The 18,885-nt window shown below is 43.3% G+C and overlaps 1 protein-coding gene across 2 annotated transcripts in view; it reads right to left on the reverse strand.

Annotated features, from left to right (window-relative positions):
• Positions 1-18,885, reverse strand: part of GRIA4 (glutamate ionotropic receptor AMPA type subunit 4) — a 270,915-nt gene that overhangs the window by 15,037 nt on the left and 236,993 nt on the right. The window contains exon 14 of one of the 2 annotated variants that reach the window (XM_063127101.1): positions 2,557-2,671. The exons of the other annotated variant lie outside the window; for it this stretch is intronic. Coding sequence (XP_062983171.1) covers positions 2,557-2,671 — 115 coding nt within the window. The remainder of the gene's footprint in view (positions 1-2,556; positions 2,672-18,885) is intronic. 2 annotated transcript variants of the gene reach the window in all.

Genomic DNA, 18,885 nt, shown 5'->3' on the forward strand with positions numbered 1-18,885 from the left:
ACAACTAAAGTAAATTCCTACACATGCTTAGGCTGACCTTGTGCAGCAATATGGATGGGCCTTCATACTGCATTTTGCAGTAACGTACTGGTATGCATTTCATGCCAAACCTGAGTTAGGGTTTAAATGCAATACTTTGAGTGTCTCCCAGTTCTATCAATCAAATCTCCACTCAGCCATGATGCTCACTGGGTGACATTAGATGTATGGGGCCTGGTGCAAATGCGATGCTAGGGACCCAACTGCAGCTCCCTACAAGGACCCATCCATATGTGTACAAAGCTGTGGGCCACAGGTGAGAATCATTGTATTCTCAGATGGTATTTGATAGGGATGTGCTCCGCTTCTAATCGGACCGGAGAAGCAGTAGCGGAGCGGGGGGGGGCTTCGCCTGCCCTTAAGGCGGAGGCGAAGAGGATTGGGGGGCCAGCGGAGCGTGGCGAAGAGGATCGAGGTGAAGGCGGATCCTTCGCCTCGATCCGGAGCTCCACCGGAAAGGTAAGTGGGGTTTACCGGGCCCTGCCGCTGTCGCCCATGCGGTGACAGCAGCAGGGCCCGGTAACGCCCCCCGCCCTCCTCTCCCTTACCTGCCTCCGTCCACGGTCCGTCAGCGTCTCCAATTGAGCCTGTGGTTCCAGCAGGAAGTCTGGGCCGCACTTGCGACGGACCACGGACCACGGACGGAGGCAGGTAAGGCCCCCCTCCTCCTTACCGGGCTCTGCCACTGTCGCCGCATGGGTGGCAATGGCGGCAGGGCCCGGTAACCCCCCCTATGGGGGGGGACCGGAGCTCCGATGCGGATCCGGAGCTCCGAGCGGAGCGGAGTGGGCACAGGCGGAGTGGGGGCGGGGCAGAGCGGGCCGATCCGAAAATGGCGGATCTTAAAGTGAAGCAGAGTGGGGGGTCCGTGCACACCCCTAGTATTTGAAGAGCTAGTCCCTCGGTAACATTGCCACAAACTATAGCTGTGTTCCACTGCTTTTTACCTAACACAAATTACATCAATGTGGACATTTTAAAAAGGAACATAATTTAAAGCTAATTGAAGGAAGATCACTTTTTTAGTTAGCAGCCAAACAACCTGTAGAACCTTGAAAAAAAACCTCACGGACACTTGCTTTTTGCCACCCTGGCTCACTGCAGATGGGCACATTTAAAAAATACTTGGTGCCCCTCTCAGCTGAACTTGGCGGCCCCTTCAACTTATCTTGGCTCCCTGATCAGTTTGGTGCCCTGGGCAACCACCAAGCTTGCTCACCCCTAAGGCTGGTGCTGCCCACCTCTCACAAAATTGCAATTCCCAGGTTTCCTTTGGAGAAGCCAAAACAGCTTTGTGTGTGAAGGAGAAATCATCCAAGTAAGGACCTCAAAAGTGTCAGGTTGGTATTCCAGAGACAAGAGATTTATGTTGACTTTGGCAATAGACTTGATGGCAGTTTTCTTTTTTAAAAAAATTGGGGGCTGAGGTGTCTGGGGCACCATCCTCCATCCCTGGTAAAACTAGTTAGCTACAAGCTGGCAATTTAAACCATTTAGTATGGAACTCTGGAAGAGGGCTGTAATCTGGCACTTGAGCTTACCTTCTGTTGTGTTGTTGTCATTAAGGATGTTTGCTCCATATGTTAAGTGAGCCAACCTAATTTACATTTCCTGTGCTAATATGTGGATTCAGATTCCACACTTCTCCATATTTTGTGATGGAGTTCAAAAATTCCATAAAAAATTGTGTACATTAGGGAAAACTGCATACAAAACTGTGTTATCTTCAGGAAACAGGCATACAAAATGCATATATTAGGGAAAGTTGCTTATGAAAATAAATGCACACTTTTGTGCAGTGTTCTTTTTTTAAAAATTGCAGAATGATGTGGAAACTGGACAGAATGGATTTTAAGATAAAAACTTTTCTTTTTCCTAAAGCTTTTAAAACTTGATGTTGTTCTGACTTTATACTGTTAGTTTTACCCTACCCAGTGCCTGTTTACCCTACCCTGTGCCTGTTTGCTTTCTCTTCCCCTCCTTATTGTTTTATTATGGTTTTATTAGAATGTAAGCCTATGCGGCAGGGTCTTGCTATTTACTGTTTTACTCTGTACAGCACCATGTACACTGATGGTGCTATATAAATAAATAATAATAATAATAATAATAATAATAATAATAATGCATGAAAAATTGAGATGAATTTGGTATAGTCTGATTTGTGCATGTCTTCTGGTGTGTGTTCACCCAGTGGCTCTGTCCCAGAGATCCCTGCTGGTTTTATGTCATACCGGAATGGAAAAGAAGTGAATTTTCTGAGAATGAGTGAGATGGCAAGAATGACAAGAAACCCATAATTTGGATTTCCAGGCCAATCAACCAGGCTTGGAAATACTTCCAATGATGCAAATATTTTTGCTTTGACAGTAATTGCATACATCTGGATGTTGATTGTCCACTTATTAGCAGTGCCACAGGACAGTCAAGGATTTCACGGCAGGAAGGAAAGGACCCCAGCAGATGCACCAATTACGCTACATACTGTTTACCCGCTTTGGTGACATTGAGGCTAACCTTGGAGTCACCTCCCCCGCTGCCACATTCTCCTTTGTCGTACCACCATTTGTTTTTCAATTTGTCCAAGAGGCCTTGTTCATTCAGTTTTAAAACTGCGAGGTTAACAGCATTTCTTGAAACGATAAAACATATTTTGTAAGAAACTGCACAGCTGTTAAGATGTTAGAAGGAATGAGGACTTAAAAAGCTCTTTTATCCACACACTAAATAAACCTCTCATTTACATATTACAACATTTCTGTGTGAAAGAAGAAGCCTGTTGGCTTACAGATTTGGAGAGGAAAAATAGGAATGCCATGACTCAGCACATAAGTAGGGTAATATCATTTTGTAAAGCTAAAAAGCTATGTGATCAGATTCTTGCATTGTGATGATAAAGTGCAGGTGGGATATCCAATTTAAACTGTGTGCATCTTTTCCCCTTCAGTTTATAAAAAGGACAGTTAAAAAAAATGGCCCTCCATATAGGCTTAGATTCAATTTCCTTAGCCGCCAGGGGACATGATTGTTCATTGTACAAAATAATAGTTTTAAATTTCAGTTCTGTTGAGCTGAAATAGCCAGCTTTTGTGCTACCATTCAAGTCTAGTAATATGGTAAAATTAAATAGGTATACACTAAGAAAAACCACACACACTTACACACACACACACACACACACTTGAGCAAATTTCTATGGTTCCTACAACTAGCCATAATGTAGGCATATGATGCATGATTCGACCATAGTTCTAGTATAGTTACAACAGTTTTATGTCATATGAATTTCAATGGGGAAATTTTAAGTATCACTATTGCAATCATTGAAGTTTAAAAGGTGCTTTAATTTTATATGTATCATGCCCAAAGCATTAGGTTCCATACTATTACAGACCAGACAATACTGTGATAAATGTTGGCCACTGCCTAGGAAGACTTTGCAAATCTGCTGACACCCAGGCCCTGTCTACACACCGTTCCGAAGGCGCCCCGAAGCCACTTGAGGGCGCCCCGAAAACGCTCGTGTAGTATGTACCTTAATCGTCCCCAGAAGAAGAGGAGGAGGAGGCGTGCTTCAGCGGCGCAAACTGCAGGCGGGCTGCTCCAGGCTCCGTTTCCCTTTAGCCAGCAGGCCCTGCGAGAGCTCCCAGCAGCGGGGCTGGGTCGTGGGAGGGAAGAGAGCGGACCGGCGAGGAAAGGGGTGGCAGCGGCGATAGCCCCTGCGCGGTCCCGGGGGCATGGGAGGCGCCCTCTTCTTTCCTCGTTTGTCCGCTCTCTTCCCTCCCACGACCCAGCCCCGCTGCTGGGAGCTCTCGCAGGGCCTGCTGGCTAAAGGGAAACGGAGCCTGGAGCAGCCCGCCCGTAGTTTGCGCTGCCGAAGCACGCCTCCTCCTCCTCCTCTTCTGGGGACGATTAAGGTAAGTACTACACGAGTGTTTTCAGGGCGCCCTCAAGGGGCTTCGGGGCGCCTTCGGAACGGTGTGTAGACAGGGCCCCAGTCTGCATCCAATATTACTTCCCCCCCTCCCCATCAGTGTCCTTAGGGATGGAGGATATCAATGGATACTAGCCGTGACAGTTAAAGAGACCTTCATATACCAAAATATCACTTCTTGGGAACAAAGTACAGGGAGGGTCGTCACGGTCTCACTCTTGAATGTCCACAAGCATCTGGCTGGCTACTTGGGAACAGCAGGCTGTTCTCCTGTCCCAGGCTGAAGGCATATTGACAAACCAGAGTCCACGATAGGCTACAGCTTGTCAGAACTATGGACAGCTCACTGTGGGACTGGTTACAAGGTAAAGCTAGATAAATCACAAACGAAGGAGAATGAAACTTGGAGTGTCAATCCAGCAAGTCTGGAACCAACTGTGAATAGGGCAGGATGGGTGTCTAAATCTCCATGTCCCAAGAGGAAAACTTCTTGGAATTAAAGGGATTGCATTGTAATCAAAGGTCCATGCTCATGGGGACCTTGCTGTCCCCCATGACTCCTCCTTCTTGGAAATCTAATGGGATGGTTACTCTGAAGCAGGGTTGCAGAACTTCCAATGTGTGGACCTAATCCAGCTAATGCCGCCTCTTGGGGTTCCTCCAGGGAGTGGGTCTTAGGCTTCTAAGCCCACCCTCTCAACAAAACCCCTTGGAGGGCAGCTTTGCTGTTATCTCTGCAGAGGGCCTTCTCTGCAGTGATCCCACACCTTTGGAACAAGCTGCCATCAGAGGTCCACCATGCACCATCATTGCAGGCTTTTAAGAAGGCCTTGAAAACATATTATTTTACCATGGCCTTCTCTAGACATGACTGCTGTTGTTGCTGCTGGTTTTATTGTTAGCTTTTAACGATGGTTTTCATTGCTATTTTATCATAGAACCATAGAATAGTAGAGTAGGAAGGGGCCTACAAGACCATCAAGTCCAACCCCCTGCTCAGTACAGGAACCCACATCAAAGCATACATATTGTTTACGTTTCTATTGCTTTTAATATTTCTTAAATATTTTATTGCTGTAAGCAACCTTGGGAGGCCAAGAAATCGATCTCTGAGCTCAGATCGGAGATGGCCAGTGGCTCCAACATCAGTGGGGCGGTGATTCAGTCCAGGTTTCAGTCAAACCTGTAAGAGCCCCTTGGGTAGCTGCTTTAGGTGTACGTCTGGTTCTGACTGTAATGTGGAGCAGATTTACCCCTCTGCTACCTCTGGAGCCATCAGCATCCACTGGATATAGCAACAGGGATGTGAGGTGGCCTGGGCACTGGGACTCGCCTGTGCCAGGGAGAGAGAGCACTGGGCAAGTCCCAACACCAGCCTCATCCCCACCGCTAGATCCGCTCTGAGATAGCAGCAAGGATGAGAGGTGGAGGGGATGCAGCCACGCAGAGAAGAGCGGCCATTCTATCTCACGTTGCAAGACCCAGTGCTCCGGCTTCCTGGCAACCCTGCTGCTGCAGTGGTGCTGCAGGCCGGCCTGGGCTTTCTCTGTGCTGGGTGGGGGGAGGCTCAGTGCCATGCTTCCTTCCAATATTGGGGGGGAGGAAGTGTGTGTGACATCAGAGGTGAGGCTGATGTGGTGTCAGGGATGGGTCCATGCCCCCTGATGTCACTTGGTCCAGGAGATGTGTGGTGGGGGCAATCTCCCAAAATGGTTCTGCATCCCGGCTTTAGCGTATCTTTCCTGGGGTGGATTTACATCCAATGCTCCCTATCTTCCATGTCACTGGTCATTTCCTCTGATGGGGTCTGAGTCCTCAGCCATAACAGCTTTACTGGATGGACCTTTGCTCTGATCAACCAAAGGTAGAATTCTGTTCTTATGATGCCAACACCAATGTGTGCTGTCCTTGATATTAGTCGGGCATCTTTATGGGTCATTTGTTTTGAGAACATTCTCCTTTATTGCCTTTTGTGTACACACTGGGTGGGGCCAACACAGATCTTGGCTAACTAATTACTGAGTTTTGGAAACTATCTCTAAACAGAATTGACCTGAGCCTAATTTTCATGGCTGTTAAATTTGTATTAGATAGTGAATACGGATAATGTAATTACTTGTCTGTCCCTGGAACTCAAAAGACAGGAATATAGGCTGTAATGTTAGTGATAACAGCTTGCTCTGTGTGGATAAAACCTCTGAGGCTACGATTCCCAGGCAATCTGACAAATGTAATTTTACACAAGTGCTCTAATTATGGCCTGTGATCAAGAGGGAAGAGCAGAAAGAGCAAGACTGGACTGAAATTGTTCATTCGCTTTTATTGTTCCAGGAAGCAATTGCTTTTGAACTAGAGATATTTATTATGGATTTCTAATTAAGCATTTGGACGAGAATACTTTTGTTTCCTGTGACTATCTCAACTCCCCTGTTCCCCTTGAGTATTTCCAATGAAGTCTGCAGCACTATTCGGCTGGGGGGAGGGGAGAGTAAAAAAAAAACCATACTCTGTGTATCATCATCATCATCATCATCATCATCATCATCATCTTCATCAACATCTTTTCAAAATCAGGACCAGCTACATGGCATGCACAATCCAGTTGCCATGGTGGCCATTAGTTAAAGTGAAAACTGTACAATAGAAAGCTGTCCTAAAATGTTCTGAGTTTAGATTGTAAGCTCAGGGGGGTATTTGCTTACATTATCTCATAAGGTGCCCTGAGAGTGGAGCAGTGGTTAGAGGATTGGACCAGGCCTCTGGAGACTCAGGTTCAAATCCTCACTCAGTCATGGGCTGGTGGTGAGGATGACCTTGGGCCAGTCACTACCTCCCAGCCTAATCTACCTCACAGGTTTATTGTAAGGATAAACCAGGGGAGGGGGATAACCATGGTAGAGTTCCTTGGACAAAAGGTGGGATATAAACAAACTAATAATGGCAACAACAACAGGCCTACTAACAGGAATTAATAGTGCCAATATTTTCAGCGGGTGCATTTCCCCAAAATTTTCTTCACAGTCACGGAGGCTAGCAAATTATTGGATTTTTAAATCAACATGGTTTATTCCCATACGGCCTGCATTGGCTGCTTTATAAATGTTGTAAACCGCCCAGAGAGCTTCGGCTGTGGGGCGGTATATAAATGTAATTAAATAAATAAATAAATAAATAAATTGGAGATGGGTTAGTGTACATCCTTCGTTGTTTAACTACATTTCAAACATGTGGATAATCACACTCGGTTTTTTGGTGAAGTCTCCATCCCCAGTAAGGGCTGGAGCAGATTTGCCGTGGGGATGTTGCCAAAATCCAGTCTCCCCATGGTAGGAGACTGTGTTTTGCTCCCACATTTGGCTCGTTATTCAGCTCAGTTTGTTTGGTTGTTATAATCTACTGTTTTGTTTGATTGTCTGTTTGTTTACAATACTTAGTTTTATATTTGCTTTTTTTTTTGTATTTTTGCTATTGCTTATGAATCAGTTTTGAGCCACCTTGACGGCCTCTTCCTGAGGCGGAAAGGTGGGCTAAAAGGGTTTTAGAGCGCGGTCCTATGGGCCATGGCCTCGACGAGGCTTACTATCGGAACTTGGAGGCTTGCAATCATTCGATGCAGGGCAGTAGGAGTAGCGGAGGTGATTGTTGCTCTGTGCTCCTCTCGCCCTGCCGTTTTGCTAGATGGGCAATTTTGCCCATCTAGCTGGGGTTCTGTAGAGCAGGAGGGAAAAGAGGCTGGGGCAACTGGAGGATTTTTTCTTAAATTGGCTGGCCCAGCCTTCCCCATTCCTGCCCACAGAGGTACTCACTTTCCCTTCACTCTGAGCTCACATTGGTGAGCTCTTAGAGGCTGCAGGCTTGCCACTGTCTGTGAGGGCAAGGAGGAAGGGGCAGGGTGCATGGATTCCTGGGTCCTAGGTCGGAGTGCTGTCTCTGGTCTCAGATCCATGAATATGAAAAACCCTACGCACACTCCAAGAGGCTGCCTATAGGATTACTCTCTCCAATACATACATGAATTACCTTTAGAATTTAACAACTGAACACTTTTGTTGATAGGTTTAACAGTAAAACTAAATGCTTACATAAATCTTTTATTTGTTCATCGCATTTATATCCTACCCTTTCCTAAGCAGCTTAGAGTTTTTAATTTATTTCATTAAAATATTTATATCCTACCCTTTAATCTGAATACAAGTTGGGTGATTAAGAATAAAAATAAAGTAAAACCAATCCACAATAATACAATCGTTATTAAACAGCAGATTTAACAGCAGAGCAAAATATCAAATCAATTTATAATGGTATAAATCACTCAATAAAATAAAATTTAAAAAACGAGAGATCTTGGGAGAATGGTAGGATATGATGCTCAAAAAGATATGTTCCTTTTTAGATTTATTGTTATATCTATAAACATAAAAGTGCAGGTGTTTGTCTGTCAGGACCATAGCTCCAAAACCATAAAATACAAACTCCTGAAGCTTGGCTTGCATGCTACCGGAGCTCTATGGGCATGTACCTCAGGTGCATTTGGTTCTTAAAACACAGTACTTAATGAATTTGAATGTGCTATGTGTTTGAAGCCTGTGGTACTATCTTCAGTCACTGGCTGGCTTTTCTAACCAGAGCATAGCTTTGCAGTAAATACAGTTTGAAACCAGGGGGAATAGTCCAAAGGATAGACTTATAGGGCTGCCCTCACCCTTTGTTGTGGGGCGCCCCCCCCTCAAAGGAATGGAGTGGACAAACTCCTCCAACAGCAGACTATAGAAATGCACCAATGTTTTCAACTCTGGCTGCTGCATAGCTTTGCTTGACACCTTCAGAGGCCCCATTCAGAAGACACCTTAAACTATGGCTTTAACCATGGTGGTTAAGCCAGAAAGCTGGGCTGTGTTCAGAAGACACTTTAAACCATGGCTTTAACCATGGTGAATAAAGCAAAAAGCTTTATTCACTGTGGTTAAAGCTGTGGTTTAAGGTGTCTTCTGAACACAGCCTGGCTTTCTGATTAACCACCATGGTTAAACCTATGGTTTAAGGTGTTTTCTGAACGGGTCCACTGTATGAAACTAAGGGCTATTCAAACCTGCACAAAGCTAGGTACATTCATTAGTTTAATTCCAGTGTTTAACGTATGTGGACTGGGTATTTAATTAATGAGAACATACTTGCCTGTTTTGTATGTTTCACTAAACCATAATTTAAAACCATTGTCACTACTAAACCATAGTTTAGTGTGGCAAGAAACAAGCCACAGCAAGCCTTGGGCTCGTTTTCCACCTCTCCCTCTGTTGCAGCCACAAGGAGTTTGACACCTTTAATTTCTGGTTTAGATTAATAGCAGTGTTATCTGAATCTAACAAACTATGGTTAATGTTAATTATGGTTTGCTTGAAACAAGCCAACTTTAAACTATGAGTTATGAAGCTGGGTTGTTTAAACAAACCATAGTTAAACAAACCAGTTTCAGATGGCATGCTAAACGGTGGTTATTGAAATAGGAAATGAAAGCTTCCAAACTCCTTGCAGCTGCAACAGAGAAGGGGGAGGCAAGCACACTTGAACACATCTGTACGCTTGAACCTTTTTCTTCTTACATTAAACTATGGTTTAGCAGGGTGTTCGAAAGTGGTCACTAGCTAAGAGCAGAAGCCAGCAAAATGTTAACATAACGTTTAAGTCCTGCTCATTTTAATGGAAAGCTGGAAGCATTTGAAAACTAAACTCTGGCTGGTTCATGCCCTAATTAAATGTTAACTTCTAAGATATTTTGGCTGAGATCTCATTTTATTGGCCACTGATTCTGAGAGAAGACTTCCTACTGATTTTAATACTCTCTGATCCACCAGTCCTCACATGCAGTAGCAACCTGTATACAGGTCACTACGTATGTACAAGGATGCGTGCATCCACCAAACAGGGAAGTGAGTCCTTCTGTCAGAGCTGACTGTACCAACCACATTAGGGATTGTGCAGGCAGACCTGAACATCTGGATATAAGGGACAAGATCCAAGTCAAATTTGAGCGAAAACTAAGTACTGTAGATTTTAATGGTTCGTACTGAACGAAATGGGTCTTAAAATTGCATAACTCTTTTGGGACTGTGCCCAACATAGCCACAAGCCAACAGAGGATTGCATTCACCCTTACTAATTTCAATGAGAATAAGAATGCTGTTTTGGATACTGGCCATGGTTTTTTATACCACATTGCACCCTTTGCACATGTAAGAGTGCATTGAGCAAATTGCTTTGCATGCAGAAGCCTCTTTCCATGTAGGGATCGGGCAGGTTCCATGTACTGGGATTCATGGTGGAATAGGTAAGATATATTTCACTTATTTCATTGGGGTGGGGGTGGGGAATACATTTCCGCCCTTTTTCAAATGACCCTAAATGCTTAAAATATATATATTTCTAAAGCAAATGCTCTATACTACTGAAATATGTCCTCTGACTATTCAGTGAAATAATCTCTTAATTGAGGAACTGAACAGATTTCTTGACATAGGGTTGGATCCAGATTTAGTTGCATGAAATTGGGATGCCAGAAGCGGATGTCCTTGCCCCCTCCTCACCATGGCAACCCTGAAAATGCTATACAGAGGGTCAAGAGCCCTGGGTAAATGGGGTAGCTTGGGTGCAAGGGAGCGGGTGGAGGGATCCCTTCAAATTGGGCAGAAGCATCTTCCGTGAATGGAGTGCTTTTGTCAATGGAAGGCAGATCCTGGATCCAACCCATGGGAACACACACACACACACACACACTCCATCTTGGAGGAGAAATTACTCACCCTGATCAAAGTTCATCCTTAAAGATCAGGAAGGAAAAATGTTTCCACTTACTTTTTTGAGGAAGCTGCAACTGGTTGATGACACTGCTAAGACATTATTATTATTATTATTATTATTATTATTATTATTATTATTATTTTAAAAAAATCCATAAAGGCTATTCATGAGAGGGTTATTTAGTAGGGTTATTAGCCATATCCATAGACAATTTCACAGCACAGTAAGAAAAAAAAATATGGAAATAAAAAGGAATGGAGAAGTAAATGAGAATTATAAGCGCCTCTCATTGTTCTGAAATTAAGCTCAAATTGGTTACCAATCTAATCACATTGCATTCCTTGTTACATCTAGCAGGCCATGTAAAAAACACTTTTGTTTCACACTGCTGTTTTTGGTTGTGCAATTAGGATGCAACCCAATGAATCCAAATAAGCCGCTAACCACTTTACAGTGAAATGACAGGGGCTGTATGTTGTCTTTGCCCTGGGGTGGCTCCAAAGCCATGCTGCGGTGGTTATGTGACAGAGCCGCTGATTTGGAGTCACTCTGGGGCAAGGAGCAGACGATGCAGAGCAGAAAAGCTGGGAATTCCAGCTGACTTTTCCTGCCCGAGCAAGGTCAGTGCGGCTCTTCCTGATCTGTCCTCGCTCGGGCGCTGTTCCGGGAGGCATTCCTGGGCAGAAGGCAACCTGCCATTGGTCACTGGAAGCCACAGCAGGGGCTGACCCTAATGGCCGCTGTAAAGCCCACGCTGCCTCCCTCGGCCTGGATAATGGGTTCTGAAGGGTGGGGTCTCAGGAGATGATGTCTTTGAAGGGGGCTCAAGTGTGGGAGGTCATTCATGGGGTGCAGTCTTGAGTGTGTGATGATGGGGGTTGTATTGAGTGTGGGTGTCTGGGAGTCAGAGTCTGGGGTGGGGGATCAGAGGTTGAAGCTCATACTGGGGTGAGTGTCTATGGATGGGGGGTCGGGGGGTGTCTCCAGGTTGGGTGGTGATGGTTCAGAGAGCAATTGGGGAAGCTCATGCCTGGATCTGCATGGTGAGCGCTCAGGGGGGATGATGCATGGGGGTAGGGGGTCAAAAGCAAGGCATACTCTCCTCCCCACAACCCCACCATGAATTATCCAGACATCACCCTCACATCAGACATTCTGTGCTTGTATAGGCAGGTAGAAGTGGGGTGGAGACCATGGGAGCACTGTTTGCCCTTGCCGTGCTGCTGCACCCCATGGGTGCCACTAGTGTTGTGCCAAAAATTCATCCCATGAGAATTTCGCATTCTTATTCAATTTGATGGAAAAGAAATTGCTTTTGGAAATAAATTCAAAGGCAAAGAAATTTCGGAAAAATTCTCATGGGTTTGGTTCAGGGTCCTTCCGCTTTCCTTATTTATGAGATGGCTGAGGGGTGTGTATGTGAGCATCCTGACTTTCATTGTACAATCCTGTCCCTGATAACCTGTAGCCTCCTTGGCTTCCTGTAGGGCCTTTTCAGTTCAGGAAGTGCAGGCAGCCTGGGCGATTACAGAGCAATGGCGGTGTGCAATAGAAAGAAAAATGCAGATGGCTCCACAACCCTTGCCAATGGTCATGCCTACCTGTGAGAAATTATTGGAGAATTTCTTCTCCCCCTGGAGAAATTTGGTGAAATGGTCCTCCCGCCCCCAATTTCTCTCCCCACAAATAGTTGGTTTAAGACAGGAGAAACAATGGCTTAGATAAGAAAGAAATTAGCAGAGATGCTAGTTAATAAACAGTACTTTCAATAAAGAAAACATACAAGCATTTCTGTAGTTTAAAGAGATGCATCATCAGTTAAAATGAAGACACTGAATTTCAAAGCAAAGGAAGTAAATATTAATCTTACGTTATAACCTGAAAGTTAAACAATTCATTGTTCACATTGTTGAAAATGATGCTCAAGCAAATTCGTTAAGGGCACAACCTCATGCATATTTACATGGAAAAAAAGTCTTACAACTGGTTTGGGGATGCTGGCAGTTGTGGGACTTTTCCTGTCTAAATATGCGTAGGATTGCACCTTTAGTTAATGATCTCCGTTGGCTATGGGAAAAGTGAAATAATGCTAGAACTATTTTTGGGTGCTTTGCAAAAACAAACAAACCTTAAACTAAAATCAGAACTATTGAAGAAAATAAGAATTTATTGTAGAAGTTTGGTTTCTGCAACTGGCATATTCATTTTTTTTCCATGTCAGGGGTCAGGAAAGGGAACGAGGAAAGAGCAAATGTCATAGCCTTTCCTCTATGTACGTTGCACTTATGTTCATGCCAGCCAAAAGTGTGTAACCACCCATGACAACAGTTCATCATTACAAAATTATTAATCAGGAGTGGGCTACTGGTGGCCTACCAGAAGTTTTGGCCTAGTATCCCCAACAGCCTTGGCCAACATAGCCATTGGTGAGGGATCATGGGAGTTGCAAGCCGAAACATTTGGAGGACCACAAGTTGTGATGACACTCTAAGGCTGCAATCCTATACATGTCTACTCAGAAGTAAATCCCACTGTGTTCAATGGAGCTTAATACCTGGTAAGTAGGTAAAGAATTGCAGTTTAAGTAAGCAAAGTTTTCCATTTTAACAATTTTATTTAAAACCTAATATAATTAACAATAATTGTTTTAGAGTATTGAAAAAAAAAATGACAGCACCAGCAACCGGGCACTATAATTTCTACTACTCATTTATGTGAATTTCGACTAGCAGTTTTGTGCAACATAAAATAAGAGGCATTTTGGAGGGATGGATGGGAGCCATGCTCCCTTTTGACCTATTTTGAAGACTTGTCATATCATGGCTGTTTTCAGGAGGGGAAAAAGTGTATTTCGGAGAACTGTCCTAACCAATCCTTGTGTAGTGTAGGAGAAGAGTTGCACTTCGTTGCAGTAATATGTGAGTAAGCTATTAGCAGAACATAAGATGTCACGGCTCAGGTTTTTCATTATTTCCTACAGTTAAGCATTTGTGGGGCCCGCAGGAAATTGCATTGTTGCCTCAATGAGGATTTTGATAAGGCCAAGATCATTTACAACCTGCAAATAAAAATATGTGGCTTCCTTTAAAAAGATTAATAACAATAGTCGAGAATCGAAGGAACTGCACAATTAGTTCAGTGTGCATAACTAAAGAGGCTTTGGACCTAGGTTTCTCAAAAACCACTGTTCCATCCTCCATTCATCTCACATGCAAGTTGCATTTGAAACTGCAAAGAGTTTCAGAACCAGTAAATAATTTGATACCTGCATCACCTAATACTGGCTAATTCATTCAGAATGCAAATCTCTCTTTTGAGATTGGGTTTATCAAAACTGCAGACCTCATGGCTATAGCCATTTTGGGGGCACTGTTTCTTCTCCCATCCACCGCTTTTTGCTTGATGAAGTTTTCTGGGGAACTCAAAAGCTTGCAAAATATTGTGGAATATTGGTTGCTCCTAAATGATAAAGGTCCCTACCGTGGACTTTGGGTCTTCCCTTCTTAAGACCATCATGCCTGTCCTTGTTATTTTTGCCATTCTTTTACAGCTGTGCACAAACGGCGTCTCAAAATTCTCCACCTTATTTGTGGGTAGAGAAATTGGGGAAAACATTTCACCAAATTTCTCCAGGGCTGGGGTATAAATTCTCTAGCAGTGTGTGGGGCTCACCGTGAGTAGTGGCAGTAGCAGAACGTCTTTCTTTTTTTCTGAAGTTTTGTGCTTTTTTGTTTTTGCTGCTGATGCAAGTGGTGGCAGCAACAGTAACTGAGTTGGCAACCTGGACACAATTTTTCATCCTCTAAAATGCCCTGGACCAGGGCGTCAGGGAGGGAAATAGTGGCTGCCACAACAAAACAGCTGAGAAAATGTCTTCAGATAAATTGCAGTCCAGTTGTAGGGAGAGGTATGAAGGGAGGGAGGGAATCTCACTAGATTTGTCCAACTCCCCTTGGAATAGTTGAAATTAGCTCTTTGAATCTTGGGCATAATGAATCACCAGCTGAGTTGCAAAGTCAACTAATAATAGAGCTACAATGTCTGGTCTATAATTTACATTCCATCTATGTCAAATATATTCAAGGCGGGAAGCTAATATTATTACCCCCATAGTATGGGGGGTTGATGGAGGGTTGAAGCTGAAGGTGACTGGCGTAAAAACATTTAGTAAGTTGATGGGAGAGGCGATATTTGAACTGGGGAGTTCCTAATTCACAGCTGCATTTCTTAGCAACTACATTGTACTAAGCTCTCATTAGGTTTTTGATACTGATGTAGTTAATGACTAAAATAGCCTGAAATTCTATGAAGGATTTTTTTGAGGGGGTCAAAATGGAAACTTTGCAACATTACAGAAAAGACTCAGAAGGGTAATCTAAACCTTTCACATCAGAAAATTGGAAGACTGAACTGAAATTACTGACATTTTCTCGATTTACATTGAAAACAACCTTCCTTTTCTGCCAATTTTCTTTAGTGCAAACCACTAAATACTACAGAACTATTTGGGAGGTGGTTGGATTTTACATGCTTGAGCAGCGAGAGAGATACAGACACACCAAATTTGCAAATATGAACCTATTCTCCTTTGTTTTGTTAAATTTAATTTATCCATCATATAGATGTGGGGTAGCATATTCTTCAAACTGTACTACGGGTTCCTTCCTAAGACCTAGGTCACTCCCCACAAATTCTTAATATAGCAATACAAATACATTTTCAAATACCAAAGAAGACACTTTTAGACAACCAAAATCATTTCACAGACTTCAATACAGTCCTGGGAGCCCTCTTTACCCAACACAAAAACTCTTACTTGATTCAACTCCTACAGTTCCATCCTATCCTTTCCAAACCTCTCCCTCTCTCCCTCTCTCTCTCTCTCTAATTATAAATATAAATTATATTATATTATATACAGTATATCCCTGAATCCACATCTCTATCACATGTCTAATTTTAAGTGTCAATTCATCTCCATCTCCAAAATCAAACGCCTATTTCCAAGGTTGAACCCCAACTGGGCACCAAACAGCTGATTCTCTTAGGGGATGCTTTTAAGGAACTACAGACAGGGGGACAAAAATTGCTTTGGAGGATCCCTCGGTGGCGGTGAAACTGCTGTGATGGGATTGGATCTCTTTCTTCAGCAGGGCCAACTTCTGATACAGCTGCACTGTCCTGTACCTTGGCTCTACTTTATATTGCTATTTATACGGTACTCACATAAACTATCAACTCAGTTTGGGGGATGGAGGGAAACACCAAAGTGCTTTTCTACTCTCTTTGGAGTGGAGAGTCGTGCTGAGTACTTGTAATTGGTTTGGAAGCAGGCAACTTTGTAGCCTTCAAATGGATTGTTTCCTGTAAGGGTCTCTTTATCTGCTTTCAAAACACCAGGGCTACACAGAGGATGTTTGTTATTGCAAACCACAGAGAAAGCATTATAGCGATCGCTAACCTTATTCAGGCAATCTACCTGTGATTTCACTATTATCTTAGCAGGATAAGGCTTTTTAAAGGCCAGACTCCCCATAGTTTCCACCTCCTGTTCAAGACAGATGTGGCCACAAGTCTTTCAATAGCAGCTACTATTGAGAAAAAGAAACCGTTTGAAGGTGCCAATGTTTCTTGAGAGTTTGCACATTTAAAGAAAAAATGTAAAATGGAAAGAAGGAAAAAGATGCTAAAGTTATGCCATCGATAAAAGCAATATAAGAAGCAACCATCCTTTGGGCTTGGGAATAGCACATAAGAACTTGAGGGAATTTATTCCATCAGCCACCCCCTGCTAACAAGCATCCTGTTTTCTTAGTGGAACGATAAACTAGGCTTCACAGGAGTCTTCGAAGGACTAAACTGGGGGCAACAGGACATCTTTCTTAGAGCATATAACGTGGTAGCAATCTTTTTTTATCATGATTACTGCTTTCTGCAAGTGCGTTAAGGCCATCTGTACCAATAAAAAAAAAAACGTCACAAAATAATAAAAAATGAAACTTGGGACAGATTACTGGACTGGCTCTAGGTTTTTGTGGGCTCCAGATAAGAGACAAGCACCCCTCCAACTTTGGGGAAATAGAGTTAATAGTTCCGCCAAGAAAGGCATGATGCTCACATTTGTGCTCCTGAAATCACCTTCCCTGCCAGCTGGGAAAGAATTATAACAGGTCCAGGTCTTGGTGAGCCCTTTTGGTGCACTGAGGATTTGAGAACTCGTCACACATTAGACCCTGAATTCATAAAGAAGCAGTGCTGGTTCCAGATTTAGGGGAGCCTTTGGGCAAGACACCCTCAACACCACCCTTCACTCAGTCAGCCTACTCCCTCACTGCTGCTATCACCTGCTTCTATTGCTCCTCTTCCTCATCGTTTCGGCATGCTTACTAGGCAGAGGGTGAGAGCCTTCCTACATGAGCCTTTGTGTGCTTGTGATTGCTCACTCACAGTAGTTTGCGGGTCCTTTACACAATCTCCTCTTCTTCCAAGGCCTCTCCTGCTTTTTGCAACTATTTCCCTGGCATTTTTTTCTTTTTTTTAAATCAAGGAAAATGTGTAATTATTTAGAAATGGCGGAATGAGACTCTCATGTATTTGTGCAATTCTGCTCTACTGCAGCACCATCTAGTGGCTATTTAATGAAACATATAGAAAGGCAGAGAAAGGGGAACCATGTGTAACAGAGCCAATCTTAGGCATGCAAAGAATGTAGTGCCTTCCATATGTTTTGGAGCACATAAATCACATGTATCCTCAGAGAGCTATTCATATTTTACTTTCACCAGAAATAATTATGCAGTGCAAAGGAGTGTTGAGCAAGAGGCACAGTCTCTGAAGTACCAGACAAGATAAAGGTGTGTTTCCTTGTCATGATATCTGTGCATACTGGATTTGCATCTGCACAGGCTAGGAGTGTAGAAAAATCTAGGGAGCTAGGAGCTAGAGTGAGGAGCTCATACTTTCTTTGGCAGTCCACCTTCTCCTGAAGCAGCTGGAATGCAACTTCTCTTTACACTCAGCTCCTTCTCTGTTGCTGCATCTAGTCTCAAGGGTATGGTGTTGCATATAACAGGTCCAAACTTTGATATTAGAGGCTGTCAATCTATATTGTTAGAGTTACGTTCCTTTCTCCATATAACTAGTGCTATTGGCTTGTTTTCTTCATCATTGTGGGAACTGCCAGTCATGTTAACCAGCAACCTGGAGGGAACAAGAGGTGACTATAATGGCACCAGGACACAAGTTTAAGAAGTACCTTAGATGCAAGGAAAAATACTTGGTTTCTGATGGGAAGAAATTAAGTTTGTTCTGGTTAAGGCAAAAGAGGGAAAGAGGAAGGCATGGCTGGGCAACTTGTGGCCCTCCAGATGTTTTGCCCTACAACTCCCATCATGCCTAACCATTGGCCATGCTGGTTATTGCTGATAGACTTCTAGTACAAAACATATTGAAGGCACCAGAGTAGGGAAGGTTGATTCATGCAGTTCAAAGAAGTGGGATCAACATGCCAAAATATATAAGAATAAACGACACAAAAGAGCATTGTGATCATATTATGTTTTCACAATTCAGCAGATTTCCCCAACTGTTGAACAGCCACTGCAAATTCCGCAACCATGTCTGTCACAAATCTATCTTAGTTAGATAGGAGAAATATGATTTTAAGCAGAGGATGCGTGGCTTCGTATCAAGGATGCAGTAACAGCAGATTCCGACATCGGCAGGAGGCTGGATGAAATGACCTTTGAGATCCCGTCCAACTCTCTGATTCTGATCTATCTATCTGTCTATCTATCTATCTATCTATCTATCTATCTATCTATCTATCTATCATCTATCTATCTTGTACAAAATAAAAACATGCCTGTTTTATGTATCATGGGTTACAATGAAATAAACACATGCTAAAGCTTGAAGTTCTTGTTTTAGTAGTATGCATCTGATTGAGTTTGTTTATTTATTTATTTATTTATGGCACCAGTGTTTATTTCTCAAGATGCTGCTCAGTGCTGAAAACTTGGCTGACAAATTTGAGCCTGGATCAAACTCCGTTTTGCTATTCACATAATCTGGCAGGAACAAAGATGCTATAATAATTAGTTATCCAGCCTGTGAAC

This window comes from Elgaria multicarinata, chromosome 5 (genome assembly GCF_023053635.1).
Source record: "Elgaria multicarinata webbii isolate HBS135686 ecotype San Diego chromosome 5, rElgMul1.1.pri, whole genome shotgun sequence".
Classification (NCBI taxonomy): Eukaryota; Metazoa; Chordata; class Lepidosauria; order Squamata; family Anguidae; genus Elgaria; species Elgaria multicarinata.